The sequence below is a fragment of the Pinus tabuliformis genome, chromosome 6 (genome assembly GCF_031772625.1).
Source record: "Pinus tabuliformis cultivar Carrire ecotype Pingquan chromosome 6, CPIR1, whole genome shotgun sequence".
Classification (NCBI taxonomy): domain Eukaryota; kingdom Viridiplantae; phylum Streptophyta; class Pinopsida; order Pinales; family Pinaceae; genus Pinus; species Pinus tabuliformis.
The window spans coordinates 1,124,429,518-1,124,452,338 of NC_142292.1; the positions used below are offsets into that span (position 1 = coordinate 1,124,429,518).

Sequence of the window (22,821 nt, forward strand, 5' to 3'; positions counted from 1 at the left end):
TTAGAAAAATTGTTTGATCAAAATGATGTCCTCCGAAATCCTCAGTCCATTTCTTTGGAAGAGGACATAGAATAAATTAACATTGGAACAAATGATGATGTCAAAAGCATCAAAATCTGTGCATCTCTAGACCCTGAGATTAAAACTCAATACCTTAAGTTACTTCAAAATTATAAGGATGTTTTTGCTTGGACCTATGTTGATCTAAAAACCTATGATACTTCATTAATACAGCATAAGATCCCTTTGAAGCTAGAAGCAATACCTTATCAACAAAAACTTAGGAGGATTAATCCAGCCCTTCTACCAACTATAGAAAAGGAAATTAAGAAAATGCTAGATGCCCAAATCATTCTCCCTCTTAGATATTCTAATTGGGTTGCAAATTTAGTTCCGGTTAGGAAGAAGAATGGAGAAATCAGACTTTGCGTGGATTTTACAAATTTGAACAAAGCATCATTAAAGGATAATTACCCTTTGCCCAAAATGGATCAGTTACTTCAAATGGTTTCAGGAGCACAAAGACTTTCTATGCTTGATGGTTTTTCAGGTTATAATCAGGTAAATGTTGATCCAGCAGACAGGGCTTCACTACAGCATCGGGTACATTTATGTACACTAGAATGCCATTTGGTTTATCAAATGCTAGAGCAACATTTCAAAGAGCTATGGATGTAGCTTTCATGGGTCAGGTAAACAAATTTGTGGTTATTTATCTTGATGACGTTACTGTTTATTCTAAATCTGATCAAAAGCATCTAAAGCACTTGATCAAAGTTTTTGACAAGTGTAGGAAATTTGGGATATCATTGAACCCTAAAAAGTCTTTGTTTGCTATCAAAGAAGGAAAACTGTTGGGCTATATAATCTCAAAGGAAGGAGTGGTAATTGATCCCAATCATGTGTCTTCCATTGAAACATTGACCTTACCTAGAAACAAGAAAGAAATTCAAGCTTTTCTGGGCAAAATTAATTTTTTAAGGAGATTCATCCCAAATTATGCAGAGATTGTAAAAGATATAACTAACATGCTCCGAAGGGATCATGAAGTTAAATGGACTGTCTCTTCCAAGCATGCATTTGATCAGATCAAAAAATTTATCTCTGAAGCTCCCACTTTGGCCAACCCTGATTATACTAAACCATTCAGTATCTTTTATTTTGCCTCAGAAACAACCTTTGTTGTTGTTCAATTACAAAAGAATGAAGATTCCCATGACAAGCCCATAGCCTTTTTCAGTAAGGTTATGAGAGATGTCGAGCTTAAGTATGACATAATCAAGAAGCAAGCCTATTCCCTCATTCAAGCCCTGAAATCTTTTAGGATGTATGTCCTACATTCACCTATTACTGCTTATGTTCCTAATGATGTTGTAAAAATCATTTTAACTCAACCTGACACTGATGGGAAAAGAGGTAGGTGGATCACTCAAATACTTGAGTTTGATCTAACTATCAAAACTACAAAGCTAGTAAAAGGTCAAGGATTAGCCAAGCTTCTAGTAGAATCCAACTACAAAGTGCTTAGAATCAATTCTATTTTAGAAGTACAAGAGAAGAACCCACAAGAAACTTTTGTCCTTGCACAAGGGAAGAATCCATAAGAACCTTTCCTAATTTTACAAGGGAAGAATCCACAAGAACCTTCTGTCCTTGTAGAAGGGGAGAATCCACAAGAACCTTCTCTTCAACCTGAAGAAAAGAATCCACAAGAACCTTTACCTTCAGATCAGATCAACCCTTTACATATTGATGACAAATTTCTATTGTCAGATTGGTATCAAGACATTGTAAATTTTCTACTCCATTTTGAATGCCCAGCATCATTCTCCAAAGCCCAGTGTAAAACTCTTAAATTGAAAGCAGTCAAGTACTGCATCATAAATGCAAATTTGTACTGGAAAGATCCACTGAATATTTTGTTATTATGTTTAACAGAATTAGAAACTGAAGGAATCATTGATCAGTTTCATACAGAATTTTGCAGAGGACATTATGCTTGGAGAGCAACAACATACAAGATTTTAAGGGGAGGATTTTATTGGCCAACATTGTTCTTGCAAGTAGGGGCAAAGGTCAAAGGTTGTGTTCCTTGTCAAATGTTTGTTGGTAAGCAGAAACTAGCAACTCTTCCATTAGTACTATCAGTAATATCAGCACCTTTCCTTCAATGGGGATTAGATTTTGTTGGAGAGATCCATCCCACTTCAAGTAATCAACATAGATGGATCCTCACAAAACAGACTACTTCACTAAATGGGTGGAAGCAATTCCAGTAAGAAATGCTACCGATTCAATAGTAATTAAATTCATTGAAGACAATATCTTATCTAGGTTTGGTTTCCCAACTCAAATTGTCACAGATAATGCAGCATCATTCTCTAGTGTTAAAATGATTGAGTTTTGTCAGAAATATCAGATTCTGTTAAATCATTCAACTCCATACTACCCTCAAGGTAATGGCCTCGCAAAGTCCTCAAATAAACATCTACTGGAAAATCTCCTTTTCAGTTAGTCTATGGGAAAGATGCAATTTTTCCCACCAATTTGGCTTTCCCAGTTTTAAAATTCTTGCAGGACTCAACAGATGAACCTGATGATTTTTCAAGAAGGATAAATCAGATTATTGAACTAAATGAAAATAGAGATGAAGTTCAATACAAATTGAAGAAATATCAGAATAAGATGAAAATCCTGTTTGACAGAAGAGCTAGGGAAAGGGACTTTAGGGAAGGTGACCTAGTTCTAAGATGGGACTCCAGGAGGGAGGAAAGGGAAAGCATGGCAAGTTTGATAACCTATAGTTTGGTCCTTTAGCAATTGCTGAAGTGAAGGGCAACAACACTTTTGTGCTACAAAATCTTGAGGGACTATATTCCACTTATCCTGTAAATGGAAGGTTTCTCAAACATTTCATTCAATACTAAGAAGTTGGAATTCATTTCATTATAAAAACTCCGGTTTCTTTTACTTTTCAAGCTGTTAGTGAGATTTTTTACAGCAAAGGACTCCATAGCCCAAGGAGAAGGCACATGGATCTGCAGGTTCTCTGCATTCTACAGGAGAAAGCAGTCCCCAGTTGGAGCCAATGTTGTAGCATTTTTTGGTTTTGATAAGTTAGAATAAATTAGACAAAAAATGAAAATATATTTACAAAATGTTAAGATAGGATGTGGACAAAAAGAATATTGAATAAAAAATGTTAGGAAAATATTTTGATAAATATGTCCATATCAAAGAAAATGTTAGGGTAGATGCCCTAGAAAATGAAGCCAAAATAAAATGTTAGGTTAGAAAGAAAAGAAAAAGAAATCAACTCTGAAAGTGTTGCAAATCTAAATGCCACTACTTTGTTCTAAATTTAGTTTGAAAAATAATAGTTGTGTGCAGTTTGTTTAGATGCCACACTAGGTTATTTTATCTAATTATACAGAATTGTTTTAAATTAATTCTCATAGGTAGAAAATAATTTGGCTCAATAGTTTAATCTGAACAAAAAGAGGGAATAAGGTATAGAGATATATTGTTCATAAAAAGAAAATATTGGGTTGCTAGTTCAAATGCACTCTGAAAGGTGGAATAGAAGGGTAGGTAGAAATGTGAAAGTTTGAGATGTTGAAATGGTTATTTCCTAAAGATCAAAACATTAGGAAACATATTGATGACGGGAGTTTGAATAACCAAAGTTTTGACTTTATGTTATTTCATTTATATGCTATCATTCCATTCATTAAAACACCCGAACCCACAGTCACCGCATCCGCCCATCATATCGTGACCTCACCATTCAATCCCCTCTCACACGTTAAACTCCCTCCACCTCGTCTCTCATCCCGCACACTCCTCCGCAATCATACAGCCCACACTCCCTTTCTGCCCTCATTCGTCGTCCAAAGTTTATCGGGGGGCTCAAAATGGGCAGTCTTTAATACCACCTACATAAACCGCAAAACTCACCTTTTAGTCTTTCGGGACTAGAAATCCTAAAACCACAAAGCACTCCGTCTTACCCCCAAACGCGGTATCCTTCATAGTCGTTTACCGCCGCCCCATGTCACCTCCACGTCACATTTCACTTCATATCTCCCGTCCAATCATCTGCCGCCTATCCGTTACCCATTCATTTCCGCTCCCGCGCATTTATAACCAGATGTCCGTTAATTAACCCGTTGGATAATTAATGAACTTTCAAACTTTCGGCGCCACCCTCCCACTCCATTTTTCTCTTTATAAACATTTTGCCATACATTTCAAAGGTTACACAGTTAACTTCTGCGACCAAGATTATTCTTCAAGCCCACCTGCTCAAAAGCTCAGCCACTGTTTGACATTCTAGCAACCACTTGTCTAGTTCGCAAGCACATCTTCTAGGTCCACTTGTCAATTACCTGTCTCCACTCTAGTAACTCCTTTTATCATTCTGTCATTTACAGTCCGCAGTTTCGTTCGACAAAATGCCTCCTAAGGGAAAAACAATTGCAGAAGTTTCAAATCCTCTAATTCTCCCACAGGTTGATTTCCAGCATACTCCATTAGTTGACAAGGATTGCAAAATCATTAAGACTTCTTCTCAATTTGATTTATTTGAAATCTATTGTTGGTGGGAAGAGAAACTAATTGACTAGAGTGATGAAATTGGGCTCTGGAAATCCCAATTACCACACTATATTTTTCCACAAATACGCAGAGCTCCAGAGTTTGTGAGAAAATGCCAAGAATCCTATGATCCCAGCCAGAGAGCCATTATCTCACCTACTGGAGAAATCCTCTGTCCCATTAATGCTGATTCAATTGAGAAAATGTTGCAGGCCCTTGCCACTATACCAACTCATCCTTTTTCCCATGAAAACCTGATAGAAGCTTATAACAAACTGGACTTTACCAAGAGATCCCAGACCCTGGAACTGTTTTTAGCAATTGGTAGTCCTCTACCAAAGAGAAATCCCCCTTATGATTCATCTATGTTTCCTGATAGAACTAGGCATATTACTACTATCCTGTCCTATTTTCTTGGTTATCACTCTGATCAGTCTATCCATGAAGCCATCCTTAATTTCTTATCCATGTTTTCTTCTGATTCTAAGCCTACTGTTATTTATGATCTCAGTCATTTCATAGCTGAAACCATACATGAGAAGTTTGTCAAATTTAACATTGAAGAAGTATTCAAGTATGCTTCAGTACTTGTGTATCTTTTTATATATTTTCAAGGAGACAAATTCCCATTTCCTTTGTAGAAACTTGATGAAGAAGGACAACAACAGTCAGTGATTTTCTGGACTTCAATAGGGATGAAGGAGAAAGAAGAATTCACATTACCAAGGATCAATGAGGAGATTGTCAAAGAACTTCAGTTCATGGATCAAGCTGCAATAGGAGATTGGTATTGCTACCAAAACTACACAGAAATCAGGGTTTTTGGCTGTGAGCTTCCACCCTACAAACTGCCAAAGTACCTCCCTATTAGAATCTTTGCACTGGAGTACTTGAGGCAAAGATTGAATGCAGATGAAGTACATTTTGTAGCTGCCAAAAAGAAATCACAATTTAAGCTCAAAGCTCAAGTTGGTCCCTTCATTTGTAATACCAGGGAAACAGGGGAGGAAGCAGATAATTTGTTAAAAGAAATGAAATTTTCTCTCAGTTTCTCTTGGTCATATGACCCATTGGGAGTCATTTACAAACTCAGGGTGGAAAATAAGTTCACACCACATCATCATACAGCTAGGCCTGAGATAGAATAGTTCAAGAATCAATTGGAATGGACAGAGAATACCCTCCAAGAGGCTAAAGAGCAGGCAGTCTCTACATCAAATATGCAAACTCCAATTGCATAGAAAAAGACAGCCAAGAGAGGGAGGGAAGAACAATCTTCACCTGTAATAGAGGCAACAAGCCAAGGCCTCAAGGTATTTCACAGAAAAAAGAAACAAAGAGTCTCTATGAATATTGATTCACAGTCTAGTGAACAGTCTATACAATCTCCAACTCAATCTACCACTTCTCATGAACAACGGATAGTCCAAATTGTTGGAGGCATTCTAGGGAATAAGGAGGAAGACATCTTCCATGTCTTTATTGAAATCAAAAGAAAGAATGAAGAATTGAAGTTAAATACTTACACCTAGTTCTGGAAGCATTCTTCCAGCTCTCAAGCCAGGCTTCTTTCAGTCTTTGACTCTGAGAAGGGGAAGATGCAAATGGCTTTCTTGCAGCCTAAGTTCCTCAACCCAGAACTGCAAGACAATACCAGAAACATACTTCTTTTGAGTTTAATGTCCAGGATGTGCATCCAATTGATCAAATTGAGATGCACAAACGAACTAGACAGATGATTGCTTCAATGTTGACAAACACTGCTATGAGTTTGTCAAAGATGCAGGTTACATTGGCCAACATTCAGTCACAATTAAAGTTGGAGAAGGTCTCCTCATTAGAAAAGGATACCAACATTCAATCCTTGGGAAATCTAGTGCTAAGGATGGGATATGATCCCTCAAACATAAATGCTACAGAGGAGCTCATTAAGAAAAATAACACTGAGGTTGCAGCATTAAAGGAGCAGCTGAAACTACCAACATCTGAGGATCCAATGGCCAAAGAAATCGAGGAGACGGAGACTCAAAAGTCATATATGATGAAGCTCATCATAGAACAGAATTTGCAAATAAAACAAATGTTGGAGCAGATGGAGAAATTGGTTAAGGAGAATGAGGAAGCTATCAGGAACATTCAAACTTCAACGGATGTAGTCTCTCTTGCAGCAGTTCCCATCACTAGAATTTCTACTACAACCACTACATTAGCAACAGGTATAGCAAAAGGAGTTGAACAAATTACTAAAGCTGTTCAGAACCTGTCTATCCAGATAGGAGAAATCAATAAGCTAAAGGATGAACTCAAAGAATTACAACTTATGAAGTCTATATCAGACAGTTCACACACAACTGAAACAAACAAACTCAAAGGCCAAGTGGAAATATTGAAGAAAGAACTCACATATTCTTTCATAGGAAACAAGTTGGGTTTAACAAAATAAATTTTGTGTGAAGAAATCACAAAGGCAATCAAGGAGATTTGGCCGTCCATTAAGATAATATTCAATCAAAAAGATCTCTTGGAAAAAGCTAAGGAAGCAGTGGAATCCATAACTAGGCAGTTGGAAGATATGCCAGAGACTGCCTCTGATATAATCAAATTTTTGAATTCCAAGGATGGCTATGAGCTTGAGGAGTTAAGGATAAGCGACAAAACTGCAACAATATTAGAGGTAAAGAAGATTATCACTAACAAAAATCTCATCCTTCAGCTACAAGAAAAGTGTAGTAATGTTAACAACATAGTTCAGAGAATTTTCAACAAGATTGAACCTTTGGTCAGCAAAGGTTTATCTTCTATGATGGTTATTAATGATAAATTGATGCCCATTGAGGATTATGTCAAGAAATTAACAAAGGTGGGCACCCATGCAGCGTCAGTGGCCAATATCAAAGGATCAGCAACACCAACTCTCATAGTAAAAACACTCATGGATTCTTTCTTCATCTTGGATGAAATCAAGCATATATTTTTGGTAAAACCTAGTTTTACTAAATACACTGAGATTGATGAAATCTACAGGAGGGTAACAAAGATTTCTATCCCAGATAAACGCTAGGAAGAATTAACAAATTTACTTGGTTAAGGATAATTGAACAACATTAAGTTTTTGAGGAAACAGTCAGCCAGCTTCAACCACTTCTCAACTTTTTCAGTAATAGTCATCAAATAGCGCAACACCAAAATAGTGCCAGATCATTAGCCAGTTTTATTTTTGATTGTGTAAATAATCTATTTTTGTAAAAGTAGTTCAGGATATTTTTCGACCTATTGTTGTATAAATAAATCTCATCACGAGTTATTAAGGGTTGCACCCTTGAAGAAGCATTTATAGACATCTGATGTAATTAATCTTTCTGGATCATTAATACAAAGCAAAGGATTTTGAATTCTATTTTACACAGTTTGTGTTTCCTGTAAGTTTTTCCAGTGTCATTCATTATGTTTTTTCTTCATATACTTTTGTCTTGCAGAGATAACTAGGTAGGAATAATTGTATTTCAATTTATTCCTATAAGCTTTATGAAGTGATAATCTATAAAGAGAATGAGTTAATGGACTATTTGTTTAATTAATTCTCTCAATATCAATAAATCATCATCATCTTTTGTAAGCTCGTGTGTATTTTCTCAAACCTTTAAACATAGTTTAAAGGTTTTCATACTTATGATTATTTAGCTTTCAATTTGAAAACTGTAGCAATCATATTACTTTTTTGTTTCTGCTCATCATCTTAAAAGCTATATCACTGTGTAAATATTTATAACAACCCTCTGCTGAGATATTGATATTATTCAAGAGGTTAGGCACATCAGTTCTATATCTGTTTCATCCATTGGTCTCCCAAATTAAAACAAAACCCCCAAAACATTTATCTTAGATGCTCTGGCATAATAGCTGACCATTATTATCTCAGAGATACAACATAAATCTCAGAAGATAAATAAGAAGAAGAACAAGAGGACAGAAAAGAGGAAATAGTGGAGCAGGATGAATCAATCCAGTTTGAACAAGAAGAAGATCCAATGAAATATGAGCAAGATACCATACAATATGAGGAAGAATACCCTAAGATGGTCAAGATGAAAGAAGCTCTTTCCAAATATCAGTTGAAGATAGCTTTCTTGAAGAGGAAGAACATAGACTTGAAAGAAGTAGCTCAACAAGCAGCTGAGGAAAAAGAAAGGGCAGAGACACCTCCTAAACCCATTGCTAAGGACAAAGGTAAACATGTTTCATTTGTTGAACAGGCCAAAGAACTTGGAGGGGAGTCCAGTGGGCCTACAACTAGATCAACCAAGTCAAAACTAAGTTATGTGCAGCAAATGAAAAAGGTGGCTCAAGCACCTGGTAAGCCACATTTTGACCAGTGGAAAGAGTATCAGAGATGTCTAGAAGAGCTCGAGGAGAGTCAGGAGCAGGTTAAGAGGTTCAGGCAAGAGAATCAGAATTACAAGAAATTTATGCAGCATCTACTGGAGAATTGTGACAAGGAAGTACGTGAGGCATCCAGAGCTCTCAACAAAGGTAAACATTTTGTTAAATGGTCAATTCTTGTGAGAAAACAATGCAAAAACCTCTATGTCAGGAACCTGGTATTGAATGAAAAGCTGAGGAGTATGAATAAGAGTTTAGACAAGGCATGGGGAATGCTTAAGAAGTACAAGGAGGCAGCCAAAGCACCTTCACCTGGAAGAGTGCCAAGGTTGAGATCTAAGGCTCTGTCTAAAACAAAGCTCACTCTGCCAGTGCCCACTAAGCACAAAGATCCCACACCTCAAGCTTCAAAGACCCAATCTTCCACCAGCAAGACCTCTAGCAAAAGGAAGAGGAGGTAACAGGTCATTGCTTGAAGTTTTGAAATTTGAGCTTTTGTCTCAAAATATTTACATTGCACATTAAGGGTACTTCTTTTTTGGGTTAAAGTTGTATATGTTGTTTTGATCAGTGTGTTGGAATGATTCTGATATTTGGAGCAGCCTACAGTAGTATGGTTATGTTTTGTTAAGACTGGAGGGCATATAAAAAGCAGTCTGGAAAGTTTTCTATGCAGTCGCTGCGTAGGCCCTACCTACAGACTTGCACGAGCATTGGGAAGAAGCCAATTGTTAGAGTTTAAAGGTGTGAACATGGAGCAGAGGTGGCAGCCAACTCAGACCATCAGTTGTCAGCCACGTGCCATCTTTGGAAGAAAAAAGTGCCATCATAGTTGTTGCGCAGCTGCTACGTAGTCATTGCACAGTCAACAACCAACTATCCTTCTTTTTGCTGTTTCATTTCATGAAGATATTCTTCGAAGATAGACTTTCTTTTATAGGGATTTAGTTTTTTATATTAAGATAAAGTCAAGAATACTTTATGTTTTTTGTTTTTTGAGGAAAAGGACTAAAACAGCAGAAGCTTTCCTCTTTTTGGGTTCAGTTCGATCCAATGTTTGGATCAATGATGCAATGTATCTAGACTCTTATTATTCCTTGTCTTAGATCTATTTAAACTAAACAATACATATAGAACAGGTTGTTGTTGGTTTGAACATTGTTCTGAGCTATTGTAGACACATGCTATGATCTTTATTAATGAATATGCTTGATGCTAAAGTTATTCCAGTTAGCATTACAAAGATTATTGTGGTATGATGCTTCGAAATTGTCATTCTCTAGTTTATCTGTCATCTTATTCATGTTTTCTTCCTAATCTGCTTTAAAGGTGTAATGGAACAACTTCATTAGAATTCATTTTGTATGCTCTTATTTAGTTGTACCGAATATTTCAGTTGCAAATGAAATGTTTATGCCTTTGAATGTCTGTTTCTTCCTCTTGATATTCATTCATTGAAATTGCAGTAACGAAAATTTCATTTGTTCTGCTATTGTAGATGATTTTTTTTATTTTCACGTTCCACTATACTACAGACTATTTTCCTATTTCGGGGTGTGTACTAATCAAACCTTTGTATATGAAACTAGTTGGGAAATGCAGAGACATGATGAACTAGGGAGGTCATGATCACATGCATTAGTTTTTCCAAAATCCTTCACCAATCCCCAATCAAAAAATCAAACACTTTTCAGATCTGGTCTCTGATAGAATTTGTTCTTCAAAGTTTCTTATCTTTGAGTTTTCCGAATGAGGGAGCCCCCTCCGGTTGGAGAATACCAATCTATCAACCAAAAGAGGTTTGTGGTTACCTCTGTGACCCTTTTCCTTCAAGCTAAAAGGAATCATGGAGTACTAACAGGTATAATTTTTGTGTGTTGTTCCCTCCCTTCCCAGAGCAGATCTACAACTGCAACCCTTGCTGCAAATCTTTTGTGCCTAGATCTACTCAACGAATCAATTGATCCGCTCACCGAAATTGCTTCCTGATAACCACATTGATTGCAAACTCTAAATTTGAGGCTATTTGAACTTTTCCTCCAACTAGATCTAGAAATCAAATTTCTTGTCCCTACAATTCACACCCGTAGCTTAGCCTACGAAGATCTGAACCCTATGCTTCAGATCTCCCTCTGAAATTGCACGATCTGCTAATATTTCGCCTCTGAGCCTCCAATCTGATCAATAATGCTCCGATACCATGTGAAATTTCCTTAAACTATAGCAATTGGAGTTTATTCTTCTAATCGATTAGCAGTTTATTTGTTTTACGACAAATAATGAATAAATCACACTGCAATTCTTCACAAATAAAATATGTTGTGGAAGTAAAATCAAGAACTGAGAAATAGATGCACACACATAAAAATAATAACATCATTATTTTGGACTAAATGACCCAACTGGCAATCCTCCGACAAATATACTGGCAAAATATTTGGAGATCCTAGATCTCCTTTGCAAAACAACTTGGCCTCCTCTGTCCTGCTTGAACCCTACACTAGCTACTCACAATGCACCTTAGAATTCGTATTATTGACCCTGAAAAATTTGCACTGCCTTGAAATTGGCTCCAAGTGAGCTGTCTTGCCTCCCTCTGTCACTAGAAACCACTCGCACCTCCCCCTCAAAATGTATCTAGCCTCTAGCTGCTAAATTGTGGCTCTCCCTACAACTCACACTAGGGTTTATCGCAATTCACATTGGCTTCTTTGGCCCTCTTTGTAGATAATTCGGCCTCCTATCTCCTGCTAATCCAGCACTGGGGAAACACTGGAAAACTCTCTGGAATCCCGCTCTCTAATTTTTTGTTGCTCTCCCTCTGGCTCGAACTAGGCCCTCAATGCTTTGAACTAGGTAGCTCGATCTGCCAAGATAACTGATTCTCGATGTGTCCTCTCTCCAACCCTTCGAGTCCTTTTATAATCTCTCGTTGAGACTTCGGCGACCCAGATTAAATCTCCATCAATGGCTAAGATCAATTATACTTCATCAATAGAAGTCTCTAGAGCAATCTCAAACATCCTTAATTGATTTACTTTAACTAACTAGCTTCCCTAAGTTGAACTTAGGAAATAATTTAATTATTGGCTAATTAATTTAGTTAAAGTTCTTCAGATCCATATCTCAGGAAACTATTTCTAGATATGGAGATTATGCGTTCCTTAGCCTCTTAGCACCATCTGAGACTAGAACACTTGTTCGATGCTACCAAAAAAATCCATAAACTAACATCTTATCCCATTCATCAAATTACTACCCCAAAGGAAATGTTATTGCAAAATCTAGCAATAAGAACTTAATGACCATTATCAAGAAGGTAGTGGGAGATAACAAGAAAACATGGGATAGTAAAATAAAGTATGCATTAAGGGCACAAAGGATTACAAAGAAGAGAGTTCCATAGGAAAATGTCTTTTTGAGCTTGTATATGGTCATGATGTTACTCTACTGGTGCATTTAAAACTCCCTGTATATCAGTTGCTTCAGAATTTCACCACAAAGAAGGATGCAGTTCATAATAGAATTAATCAGATTGTGAAAAATCCAGATGACAAAAATCAGACTGTCATGATAGACCATCATGGTCCATTTCATAATATCAAGCCAAGCCCCAATACAATTAGCAGAATGAGAATCGAAACAAAACCAAGAAGTATTAAGAAAAGCATCAAGAAGCAAAATGGAAGTGGCAACAACACTTTATATAACCCAATCTCCAACATCGCACTCCTAGGAATCTTCAACCAGCTCACCCTGATGAGATGTCTACTCTCATGTTGAATTGCAACCAACTGCTTGACCATAATGTGCTGAATCACAACCAACTACTTGACCACAGCTAACTGAGCCATACTGCTGGAGAGTGGGATGCTGACAGCCACATCTTTCTATTATGTGACGGTCTTCACTACTTCTGGCGCACATCAATGTGGTGTGTCAAAACATTTGCGTCGTATACCTGTCTGCTTCTGTGCTGCACGCAGTGTCCACCAACCTCTACTTTGCATGGTATTCCCTTTTTACTCCTTACCACGCGGTTTCTCCATACCTAGCCAAATTTTTTTTAAAATCACCTTTTTCACCTTGGCCCCAACAACTTGCTAGGTATAGTCATGGGGAGAAGAAGAAGATAGAAAGATGGGCAAATCCAAGGAATTGAGATCTTGGGAAAACAAGAGATTAACTCGCAGCAGATTCATGATGTAGAAGAACAGCCTATAGCGATTGCCAAAGAACACCAGCTGTTTGAAAATTGCCAGCAGAGGTGAAGAAAGCAAGGAGCTGCAGCAGACCAGCAAAGAAGAATTGTCATTGCTAAGCAGAATTTGGTTCTGCAAGTTGTAAGCCCTATAGGTATTGAGATCAGCAGGTGGTCTATGTTTTGTGAAAATGGTATTCACCCTCATAGTCCTGGTAAGTTATGTGGCTCTAACAAAAGAAGGCCCTCAAAGCTCTTTTGTGATTATGGTAAAGGAAATAGCCCAAGAGGCTTCCTATGCACATGTAAATTAGTATTAGTTAATAAAAATAAATCTGCATGTTTATTTCTTTCCAGCTGTGTGTGATTGCATGCATGTGTTTTTCATTTCTTCCCGCAGTGCCGCTTTTGTGTGCATGTGAGAGCAGAGTGAGGTTGTGAGGTTGTTGGCTGGTGGTAAGCTGTGATTTCGTTCTACATCAACCACTGCCTCCATTTTTTCTTTCTCACTGTTGCTTCATCTTGAGGAAAGGTTGCTTTGCCTTCACTGGCTTGTCTAATGATAGATTTCCAAATAAAATGTTAGAAAAGATTAACCAAATGATTGTATGCAAATATAGTAAGGGTGAATTGAATGGTATCAATCATGGTTTATTCATTCATTCCCTGCCATGTTGAAGAGGACCTCTCACTTCAAGCATTGATGTTGTTGCATGCAACACTAATCATGTCATGGATGTACAAGGAAACAACAAACTTCTAACCCTCTCTCAATTCGGTTGAGATTACCAGATCCGGAAAAATACAAATGCAGTAGAAGGTTCAAAAGTGCCCAAACTTTACTTATTGTTAACTAACAAAAGCTAAAAACATGCTAGCCCAAATAATAGTGAATGTTGAACAGCAGGTATACAATAAGCATCAACAAAAGTACCCTTGATCTTCTGCTTAATGGCTTGGACTTAAAATGAAATTTGAAGTGGAGGAAACGAAGTAGGAAGGCAGAGGAGAGGGAATGAGTCCTCCAGCATGGTTTAACAGTACGCAGAAACTCCTCTTGAAATGTCCTTTTTGGCTCTCCTTTTTTCCAGGTTTTTTGATAGCAAATGTCCTAAGCCTTGACCATCAAAAAGACATGTTTTAATAGAGTTGAAATAATGGTATCCTGGTTTAACAGTACGCAGAAACTCCTCTTGTAATGTCCTTTTTGGCTCTCCTTTTTTCCAGGTTTTTTGATAGCAAATGTCCTAAGCCTTGATCATCGAAAAGAGATGTTTTAATAGAGTTGAAATAATGGTATCCTGGTTTACAACTTTAGATACTCCAAGCTGGTCCAAACAGGTTTTGCTTCAGTAATGGCCACCTCGAAAGCTCGGTTATCATTGGACCATATTTTCTAAACTCTAACTGGAAAAGCCTTTAGGCTCCCCACATTTTGTATTATCTATCTATTCTGTTAAATATAAATCTGACTTACCAAAAAAAACATGTACAAAATCTTGATAATAATAATCATGTATGGGTAAACACACACACACATATATACAGAAGTTCCCATACCTCTCCAAGTCGTCGAACAGCTCCAGAAATACCACCAGATAATGTGGAGAAAATTGCATACCATATTTGGGTATCCATGAAGTAGATCTGTAATGGAAGCACAAGTCATTGCTAAAATCTTCAATTGTACCCAGATTATAGATTACATTTCAAGAAAATATAATTACTTCCTTTTCTGCAAGACTGTGACTATTGCAGCGAGTGACAGAAGTTTTGGAGGGTAGTATTTGTATCCAAAAGGAACAAATTCCATGATATACTTGAAAGCAGCGTGATGCATCAAATGTCACGTACCAATATTACAGGAGCCCAGAGAGATATAACTGCACCCATATTTCCTGGTACTGCAGATGAAACAAACTTTCAATCACTATCTAGTAGAAGATCAGAACTAATACATAAATATAAAACAAGTAAAACTATAATGGAAAATGTTTCAAACATCCAATACACTACCATTTGGGAATAACTCATGCCATACGTAATGAACATCTGTTATGTTCATTATGTCCTTTGTTGGTTGTACAAGAGGTTTTATCTGCATTGCCAAAATGGTCTAAAAGGGTTAAATCTTAAAACTTAATAGCTGTTTTCTCAAAAGATGCATTATTACAATACTTTTCCAAGAGCCTAAATATATTAGCAGATTTCCATTTACTTGTACATAGTAGCTAAAAGTCAATTTGCTGATGAGTAGAAGCACCCAGAAAACAGTATACCTGCAAGTACAGAGGATGAAAGAATTATCTTTCATGTACAGTTTCAGTTAATTTCATTTTCACATGAATACCTTGACTATTATATTAATAAAGGTGAACTTATTAATGGGTTCACAGTTCGGCAGTGAAGTTAGTGGCATGTCAGGGAACCCATCGAAATTTTACTCCCCAGAAATACATATAAACAATTGGAGCCAGGTCCCAATCCTGCGTGAATTTGACAGAATAGTGCATGCCCTCTCACGGAAGCTTAGCTGCACAGAAGTGCTTGTGATCATTGGATTTCCCCTTGAGGGCCATTTTTCTTGTTTAAGAGGTCCAGTCATGGTGCCATACCTCCTTGAGAGAATCACACTTCCTATGGGCCAGTTTTAATGCTTCGAGAGTAAAGGAAACGCTTTCAAAATAAATAAATGTAAGATTAAAAAAATGCTCCTACAATTACTTAAATACCCCAAAGGCAGCATGGGAACTCACCTTAAGAGTGTGAATTGACTCTCATGCATCCCTCTTCCAATGTATAATCTTGGCTACATGTCACATCCTCTGCTAGGTTAGTCACCTCAAAAATAACTTACTGACATAAAAGACAGGTTTCTAAATAAACCATCTTTAAAACTAAGGCTGATGGTTATCATCTATAACGTAAAAGTAAATCTATTTTAAAAATCTCTCTTAAAAAAACATAGATTATGACAAAAATTCTATCAAACAAGATACTTTCATATGGAGGTTTAAAAGGATACCTGGGACCACCAGAGGAGAAACCTTATAATGAGCCAGTCTGAACTTTCAATCCATCGCCTCAACAATGGAAATAGAAAAGAGACAGCAGCCAGTATATTTGGGAGCAAATATACAACAACAACGAATATATACAATGAAGGCATCTTTCCTGTTTGCCCAAGCCACAACTTGATAGTCTTGATTATCCCAAATGACTTTTCCCATGTATGCACATAACATGTCAAAAGGATAATAACCCATGCAATAGCAACAAGTAGCTTTAGAAAGTGCCTGAACATATCAAATGGTCTCATGCTGTGATAAGCTTTAAAGTTGAGAATAATATCCAAGACACCTGAGAATTTGAAGAAATATTAGTGTCAGAAACTCTAAATTGTGTGGGGTCCAAGTAAAATTACGCACATGATTGCCTTAGACTTATTTAACCATGTCATGCTTAAATTTTTAGAATGTTGATTATTTTAAAAGTCATCAATACAAGAAATTGTGATGATGAAAAATCCAATAAAACATAATGTACTCATTTGATAGAGAAAAGTTGTGAAAATGCATCAACATTGATCTATGTAAAAGCTATAAACGTAAATATTAGATAATACTGAAACAGGATAGCTTGTTACAACTGGACGTAATCGTTTGGAATTCAAGGATGGCTTCGTCTTGTTAGACAGTCTTAAAAATTGGAAATTCAGGAGCAATCTCTTAGACTCAGTTTGATATGTTTACCCTGAATAATACGAAGTATTGCTGCTGTAATGAATATACTCAAGGCCTGCTCAAAAAGGTCCTTTTGAAAAATATCCATCGGAGAACCAGATCCATTCCAAGCAACAATAACCATTGCCTGCACAATATAAATGAGTTTCATTTTTCTGAAGGTATGATATAACGATGAAACCTGGTTACAATAATGAGAACTATATACTGGATTGCTTGAATCCATACCTGCAATGCTAGAATGTAGAATGTCCACATTCGGTCAAAACTTCGAAAGATGTGCCAAAATGTACGTATCTCTACAAAGTTTATCTTTCCAGTGCGTTTTGCTGTGACATTTATAGATGCCTTCTGGCACTGCAGACAAGTAAATACTCATGGATTTTAGAACTACTTCACATCAATACCTTGCCTCTTATTAACGTATCTTTTGGATTAGAAATTCATGCATACACGTGTCAAAGATCCTGGATTTACTGATGTTCTGAAGAAATCACTGTCATCACGCATAGGCCAACCAAGATGAAAACAATCACTTGACCTGTGAAATTTCATCCAATAAATTTAAGATTAAAAACCAATGGATTGCATCCAAAATTGCAAGCAATATCAATATCAGAATTGCAAAACTGTTTGTTTTACTTTAAAATCACAGCTTAGTATATTGATGTTTATGCCACGTATACTCTAATGTACTCATGTGTGCAGTAATATAATGTGATATACATTCTGCAAACAAAACAAAAAACAACTACGAATTTTCTACAAACCAGAAATATTCATTGAGGTCATCGTAGTTGCACCAAGCTGAATGGGGTGCTGTGCCATTCCTGTTCTTCTTAGCTTCCTGAAAACATCAAAATGATTAACACGCATCCAATCCAGTTATGATCCTGGCATCAACTTCATCTAATCAGAAAAGTTCTGACATGAAAAATGAATAATGAGGCACCTCATCAACTATGTGGTAAAGAGGTGTTATAATTTTTCTGAGAAAGGATTCTTCATCTCCACCATATGCAGGTTTGATGTTCTCTCCTGTGACAACACTTACATTTCCCGCCAACATGCCATGCAGTTCATAGGCCATCTACAAAGAAATAGAAACACTATCTTCACAACCAATGTTGTGTAACTCTGCAGTTCTTTGCAGTTCATATTATACATACCAGATATCAAATGACAGTGGAAAAGATATCTAGAACTTCGAGAAAACAAGACAAAGCTAATATCTAGGAAAAAATTAAAGGAACATATGATCAGCGTACTTACATTGTGAAAAATGTAACAAAGACATTCTGGCATAAAGCGGATGTTTGCAGCTTCCCCCCATATCAGCAGGTAGAGTCCCATGTAAAGTAATTTACGCTGTTGTACTTCATGTTGTACTTTTGGTAAGCTAATAAGGTACAGACGAAAGTCAAAAAAATTAAACCCAATCAATATGTGGTGTTTAGTCATTACCATCCATGGTTAGGACACTGGTATATATTAGGCATGACCTTGAAGGTCTTTAAACTGCTTAAAAGAGCTCCCATGCATTGAAGAAATTTAAAACGAATACTAAATGACATACAGAACAATAAACACCAAAAACAAATTATGCCATAACGGACCATAAACTATGCTTGCGACCAAGGAATTTGCACCACTTCTTGTAGTTCTTGAACAGAAGATTCATTATTGAATCTACAGAGCGCTCATCAAGCTGAAAATGTAAGAGAAATATTTAGGCAAAGAAACTTTCATCACATCCACCTTGATCATACAAAAGCAAAACATAGATATCTCTGTCAGAATAGAAGGATACCAACCTTGTTCAGAGGCTCTGGCTTTGGTACTAATCTGATGTGAACATTGGCTAGCAGTAATATTAAATGTTCCCTTTGGTTTCTTACATTGTCCTTCTGGATACAGGAAGTTATCATGGAAAGCAATAATTTGTCACAATATTTGTCCCAATGAACAATATTTTCATTAAAATGAAAAATAAGCATGCTTATATTGGCTTGTCAATTGTAGTGTCAACATTATTAGAAGATTTGACCTGAAAACCAAACATAGCCTGCAGCCAATCAAGAAGATCTAGTTCTCCTGTCTTCTGTTGCTGCTGTTCAAGCAAGGGGAGCCAATTCAAGCCACGAATGTTGCGTAGAGATGCTACAGCAGCCTTTATCTGAGAAAATTGTCCATAATTTTCAAAGATATAAGATAAAATATATACAACCTAATGATGCACCATAATATTTTGCATAGCTTACACAAGGAAATGATAAACAAGTATATGCACTCAAAAGGTGCGGTATCTACTATAATAAACATGAACTGGTGAATGATTAGCAGTTACAACACATTTCTTTTGTATGCCTTTCTGAATGTACTTACCTCCTCCTGCTGCATAATGGCTTGTGAAGAACCGGCAGCATCAAGAGGAAGAATATTGTAAGGGGCATATATTTCTTTCTTCTCTTGGACATCCCTGGCGGCTGCAATAATCTGCCCATTAACCAAAATATCACTTGAGAAGCTACTTTTGAAGAAAACCCTGATAATGTGGTATAATGAATAGTGTGGCATAATGAATACAGATTAATGTTACTTCTAAACCGCTATTTCAATTATAATAATGATGATTGATATAATCATTCTGTTTACCTCTGGTGCCACTTCTTCAATTTTTTCACTTCTGTTGACGGCACATAACACCTCAAAAAGAACTCCTGCAGTCTGATAAGCTTTTGCAAGCTGAGCCCTACCAAGATACAGGATCCTTAGAGAAAATATCTTCAATAAAGAGAAATGGAAAAGACTCCTGATCATAATAATTGTCGCCGATATTGGGATTCAATTTAAACGATGTCCATCTTTAATAATAGTTACCTGTCAGCCTGTTCAACACTATCAAGTGCTCTGACATATTGTTCATAATACTGTCTATAGAAGCTCGCAACTTCTCGTGCATCACTTCTTTTAATTCTCACAGCTAGTGTTGGCACATTATCCTGTTAATGAGCAGTAGGCACATGGTATAAAGTTATGAAAGTTGGTATACTATTAAAAAAAACCATCATATTTGGTAGGGATGTAATTTGAGATATAAACAAGAGTTTTTATATATTAATCTGGTGTCTAGTTTGGCTGACCTTAAAATTAGATTATTATTATTATTATTATATTTTTAAGATTACATGTGAGTGGAAATTCAGAGTACATCCTCTCATTTCAAGGATGGGTAGGATGGTACTCAGGATAAACCCTGGAATTTTCAGGGCACAATCACAAACAACAACTAGGCCTGAAACCATTACATTAACATAATTAGAACTCAACATGTCACTTAAAAAAAGTGAACTAAAAAAAAGAATAACATTCCTTCCAACCACACAAGCTAAACCCAATTGAACTTGCATCTGAGATTTATTACAAATAAGCAGAAATTATTGCAAATAAGCTGCTCATTCTAATTGGACTTTAAGAAACCTTCAAAGAACATATAATGCATTCCTCATAGTTCAACTTTTTTTAGACGCCATTACAACAAGGATTAAGATTACCCCTCAAAAACATCAAAATATCTTTATGTATCATATTACCGTGAGAAAATAAAGATGAGCGTTACTGCCAGATGAGAAGTAAAATGGAGATGTCAAAAAAGAACCGATACCTAATTGCAACACTAATTTAGATTACATTGGATAAAGATAAAGGGAGGAGCAAGTCTTGTCAATTTAGGCTGCATAAATAAGATCAATGAATATTTTTAACTAGAAGTAAAATGGAGATGTCAAAAAAGAACCGATACCTAATTGGAACACTAATTTTGATTACATTGGATAAAGATATAGGGAGGAGCAAGTCTTGTCAATTTAGGCTGCATAAGTCAGATCAATGAATATTTTTAACTAGAGTGACTAGAAAATATACAGTCATATTGATCCACTATACGGAAGGCTAGATTAAGAAAGGCTATACTAAGAAAGGAACGATGGAACGATGCATATGGAATTGGGTGTAAATCGCTTCCATCCAAGTATCTCTGGCTACACTAATATCTGCCAAAAATAAAACTGATTTAGGATTTCGTTGGTATTCTTTTGCCTAGAGCCAGAATCGAAGGCAAGGGTTTAAAAAAACACAGACGATAAAGGGTGATGGTCCATTAATCAAAGATAAAAGATCGAGGGAATACAATTAAAAAAAAAGCGTACTCGAAGATAGAATCATAAAAATGAAATCTGAAAACATGCATATAAAGCATAAGACAAAGTCAACAGATGGTACTTCAACAATTCTTACTCTTTCCAGACGTTGCAGTAGAGCAGTCTTGAATTGGCGTACGCTTCTTCCGCAAGAGGCTGGGTCAAGCCTGTGTGCTTTCTCAAAAGCATAAAATCTACCTGAAATAACGAAATGCCAAAAAAAAACAGATGAGTAGCAATGAATTCATACGCCAGATAACGATCTTAGGTAATTATTTCGCACCCTACTTACAGAGATAAGCAACACGTGGCCGCTCCAATTCTATTTCATTAGCGACCCGAAGAATGGAAGCAACGCTCCCAAGAGACGAAGGCACGATTTCTGTGTCAAATACTTCTGTCGAAAATGTGCCTCCTGTTACACTCGTTGGGTTTCGAGATAAACGCCTTGAACTTGTCATTTTCAAGACTTTAACTAGTGGATGTCACGGTAAGTGTCAACAAAAGAATAATTTTCTCAAACACTCTTCCCTGCATGCAAAACCTTTAAAGGCTCTTTTTTGAGGGACAGTTTCTAGGCCGATTCCTGCAACCAGGACATTACAGGTAAATTAGCTAACCATGAACCATTAGCGAAGGACGAGTTCGAAGCTCGCTGGCATTCAAGAAAATCTTTAAAGAGTCCTGAAGAGATGAGAATGAATTTCAATGAACTGAGTCTTGCACATATCCGATTAAATCTTGAATAATGTTATAGAATTTCGAAATGAACCTTAATAAACATAAACGATCGAAATAAATGAATTGCAAGTAAGTTTCAACATAGGCCTGTCAAGCGCAGTGAATCTGAATGCAGTTATATGACATATAAATAAATCGTTTCATCTAAAGCGAATTTAAAGAAATTCAAGCTGAATTTCAAGATAAAATTATTGTGGGAATTCCGCCTACAAGATTCTATAAACTAAAATTTAACAGTTAAAATTGCAGCTTGAAATCAAAATCTATAATGAAATGAATAAAGACAGAATCAAAGTCTAGAGCGAAATGGGTCCCAAACGGATTTAATCTTTTGTAAGGAAAGATGGAAGGATCTGAACATTACACATACCAGCAAAGTGGCAGGATCTGAAACTGCTCAGAGACCTGAAAGCCACAAAGAATTGTAAGAAACCTGCGTATATATAAATTGGAGCAGCAAGAGCTGGAACAGCGCAATTATTGCAGCAGAGAACTGTGAATAAGTGCAGTGTAGATACGATGACGAGAAGCTCGTTCATGTGACCTCCGCCGCTGTGAATGAGGGAGGTGGACAGCTGATAAGGGAAACATAGCAACAACGTGCGTGTAGCGGGTGGCGCGTGACTGAAGCGGTAGTGAGTTGCAACTTGAGCAAGCCACTACTTGGACTGGACCAACGGCCTCTCCAACAACACCGGCAGTTTCGGTGTCTCTACCTTCTACTTATTTATGACACTTAACTTCCTTACTGGCTTTCACGGTTAATGTTTCAACATTCTCTTTTCCAAATCCTAACGCTCCTTTCTCTTGCTCGGCTGGCAATATTTGCAAGTTGCACCTAGACATTAAAAATCAGAAGGGTTCTGCGTAAATTTTTATATCCATTTATTCATATATTAAAAAATACAAAATTGATTTTCTTAAATATCTGAATTAAATTTAGAGTATAGTGTGTTATTTT

At 36.7% G+C, this 22,821-nt stretch overlaps 1 protein-coding gene across 1 annotated transcript in view; it reads right to left on the bottom strand.

The window, feature by feature from the left end:
• Window positions 1-22,546, bottom strand: part of LOC149262823 (callose synthase 5-like) — an 82,994-nt gene extending 60,448 nt beyond the window's left edge. The window contains exons 1-21 of the mRNA XM_089425310.1: window positions 22,231-22,546; window positions 21,412-21,705; window positions 21,217-21,317; window positions 19,801-19,922; window positions 19,576-19,672; window positions 19,306-19,416; window positions 18,968-19,096; window positions 18,735-18,827; window positions 18,537-18,628; window positions 18,193-18,319; window positions 17,873-18,010; window positions 17,691-17,767; window positions 17,374-17,461; window positions 17,149-17,277; window positions 16,930-17,047; window positions 16,203-16,537; window positions 15,934-15,986; window positions 15,396-15,456; window positions 15,194-15,275; window positions 15,032-15,081; window positions 14,738-14,824 (exon numbers count right to left, since the gene is read on the bottom strand). Of these exons, the coding sequence (XP_089281436.1) occupies window positions 14,738-14,824; window positions 15,032-15,081; window positions 15,194-15,275; window positions 15,396-15,456; window positions 15,934-15,986; window positions 16,203-16,537; window positions 16,930-17,047; window positions 17,149-17,277; window positions 17,374-17,461; window positions 17,691-17,767; window positions 17,873-18,010; window positions 18,193-18,319; window positions 18,537-18,628; window positions 18,735-18,827; window positions 18,968-19,096; window positions 19,306-19,416; window positions 19,576-19,672; window positions 19,801-19,922; window positions 21,217-21,317; window positions 21,412-21,580 (2,259 nt within the window). The 5' untranslated portion in view covers window positions 21,581-21,705; window positions 22,231-22,546. The remainder of the gene's footprint in view (window positions 1-14,737; window positions 14,825-15,031; window positions 15,082-15,193; window positions 15,276-15,395; window positions 15,457-15,933; window positions 15,987-16,202; window positions 16,538-16,929; window positions 17,048-17,148; window positions 17,278-17,373; window positions 17,462-17,690; window positions 17,768-17,872; window positions 18,011-18,192; window positions 18,320-18,536; window positions 18,629-18,734; window positions 18,828-18,967; window positions 19,097-19,305; window positions 19,417-19,575; window positions 19,673-19,800; window positions 19,923-21,216; window positions 21,318-21,411; window positions 21,706-22,230) is intronic.
• Window positions 22,547-22,821: the final 275 nt, after the last annotated feature.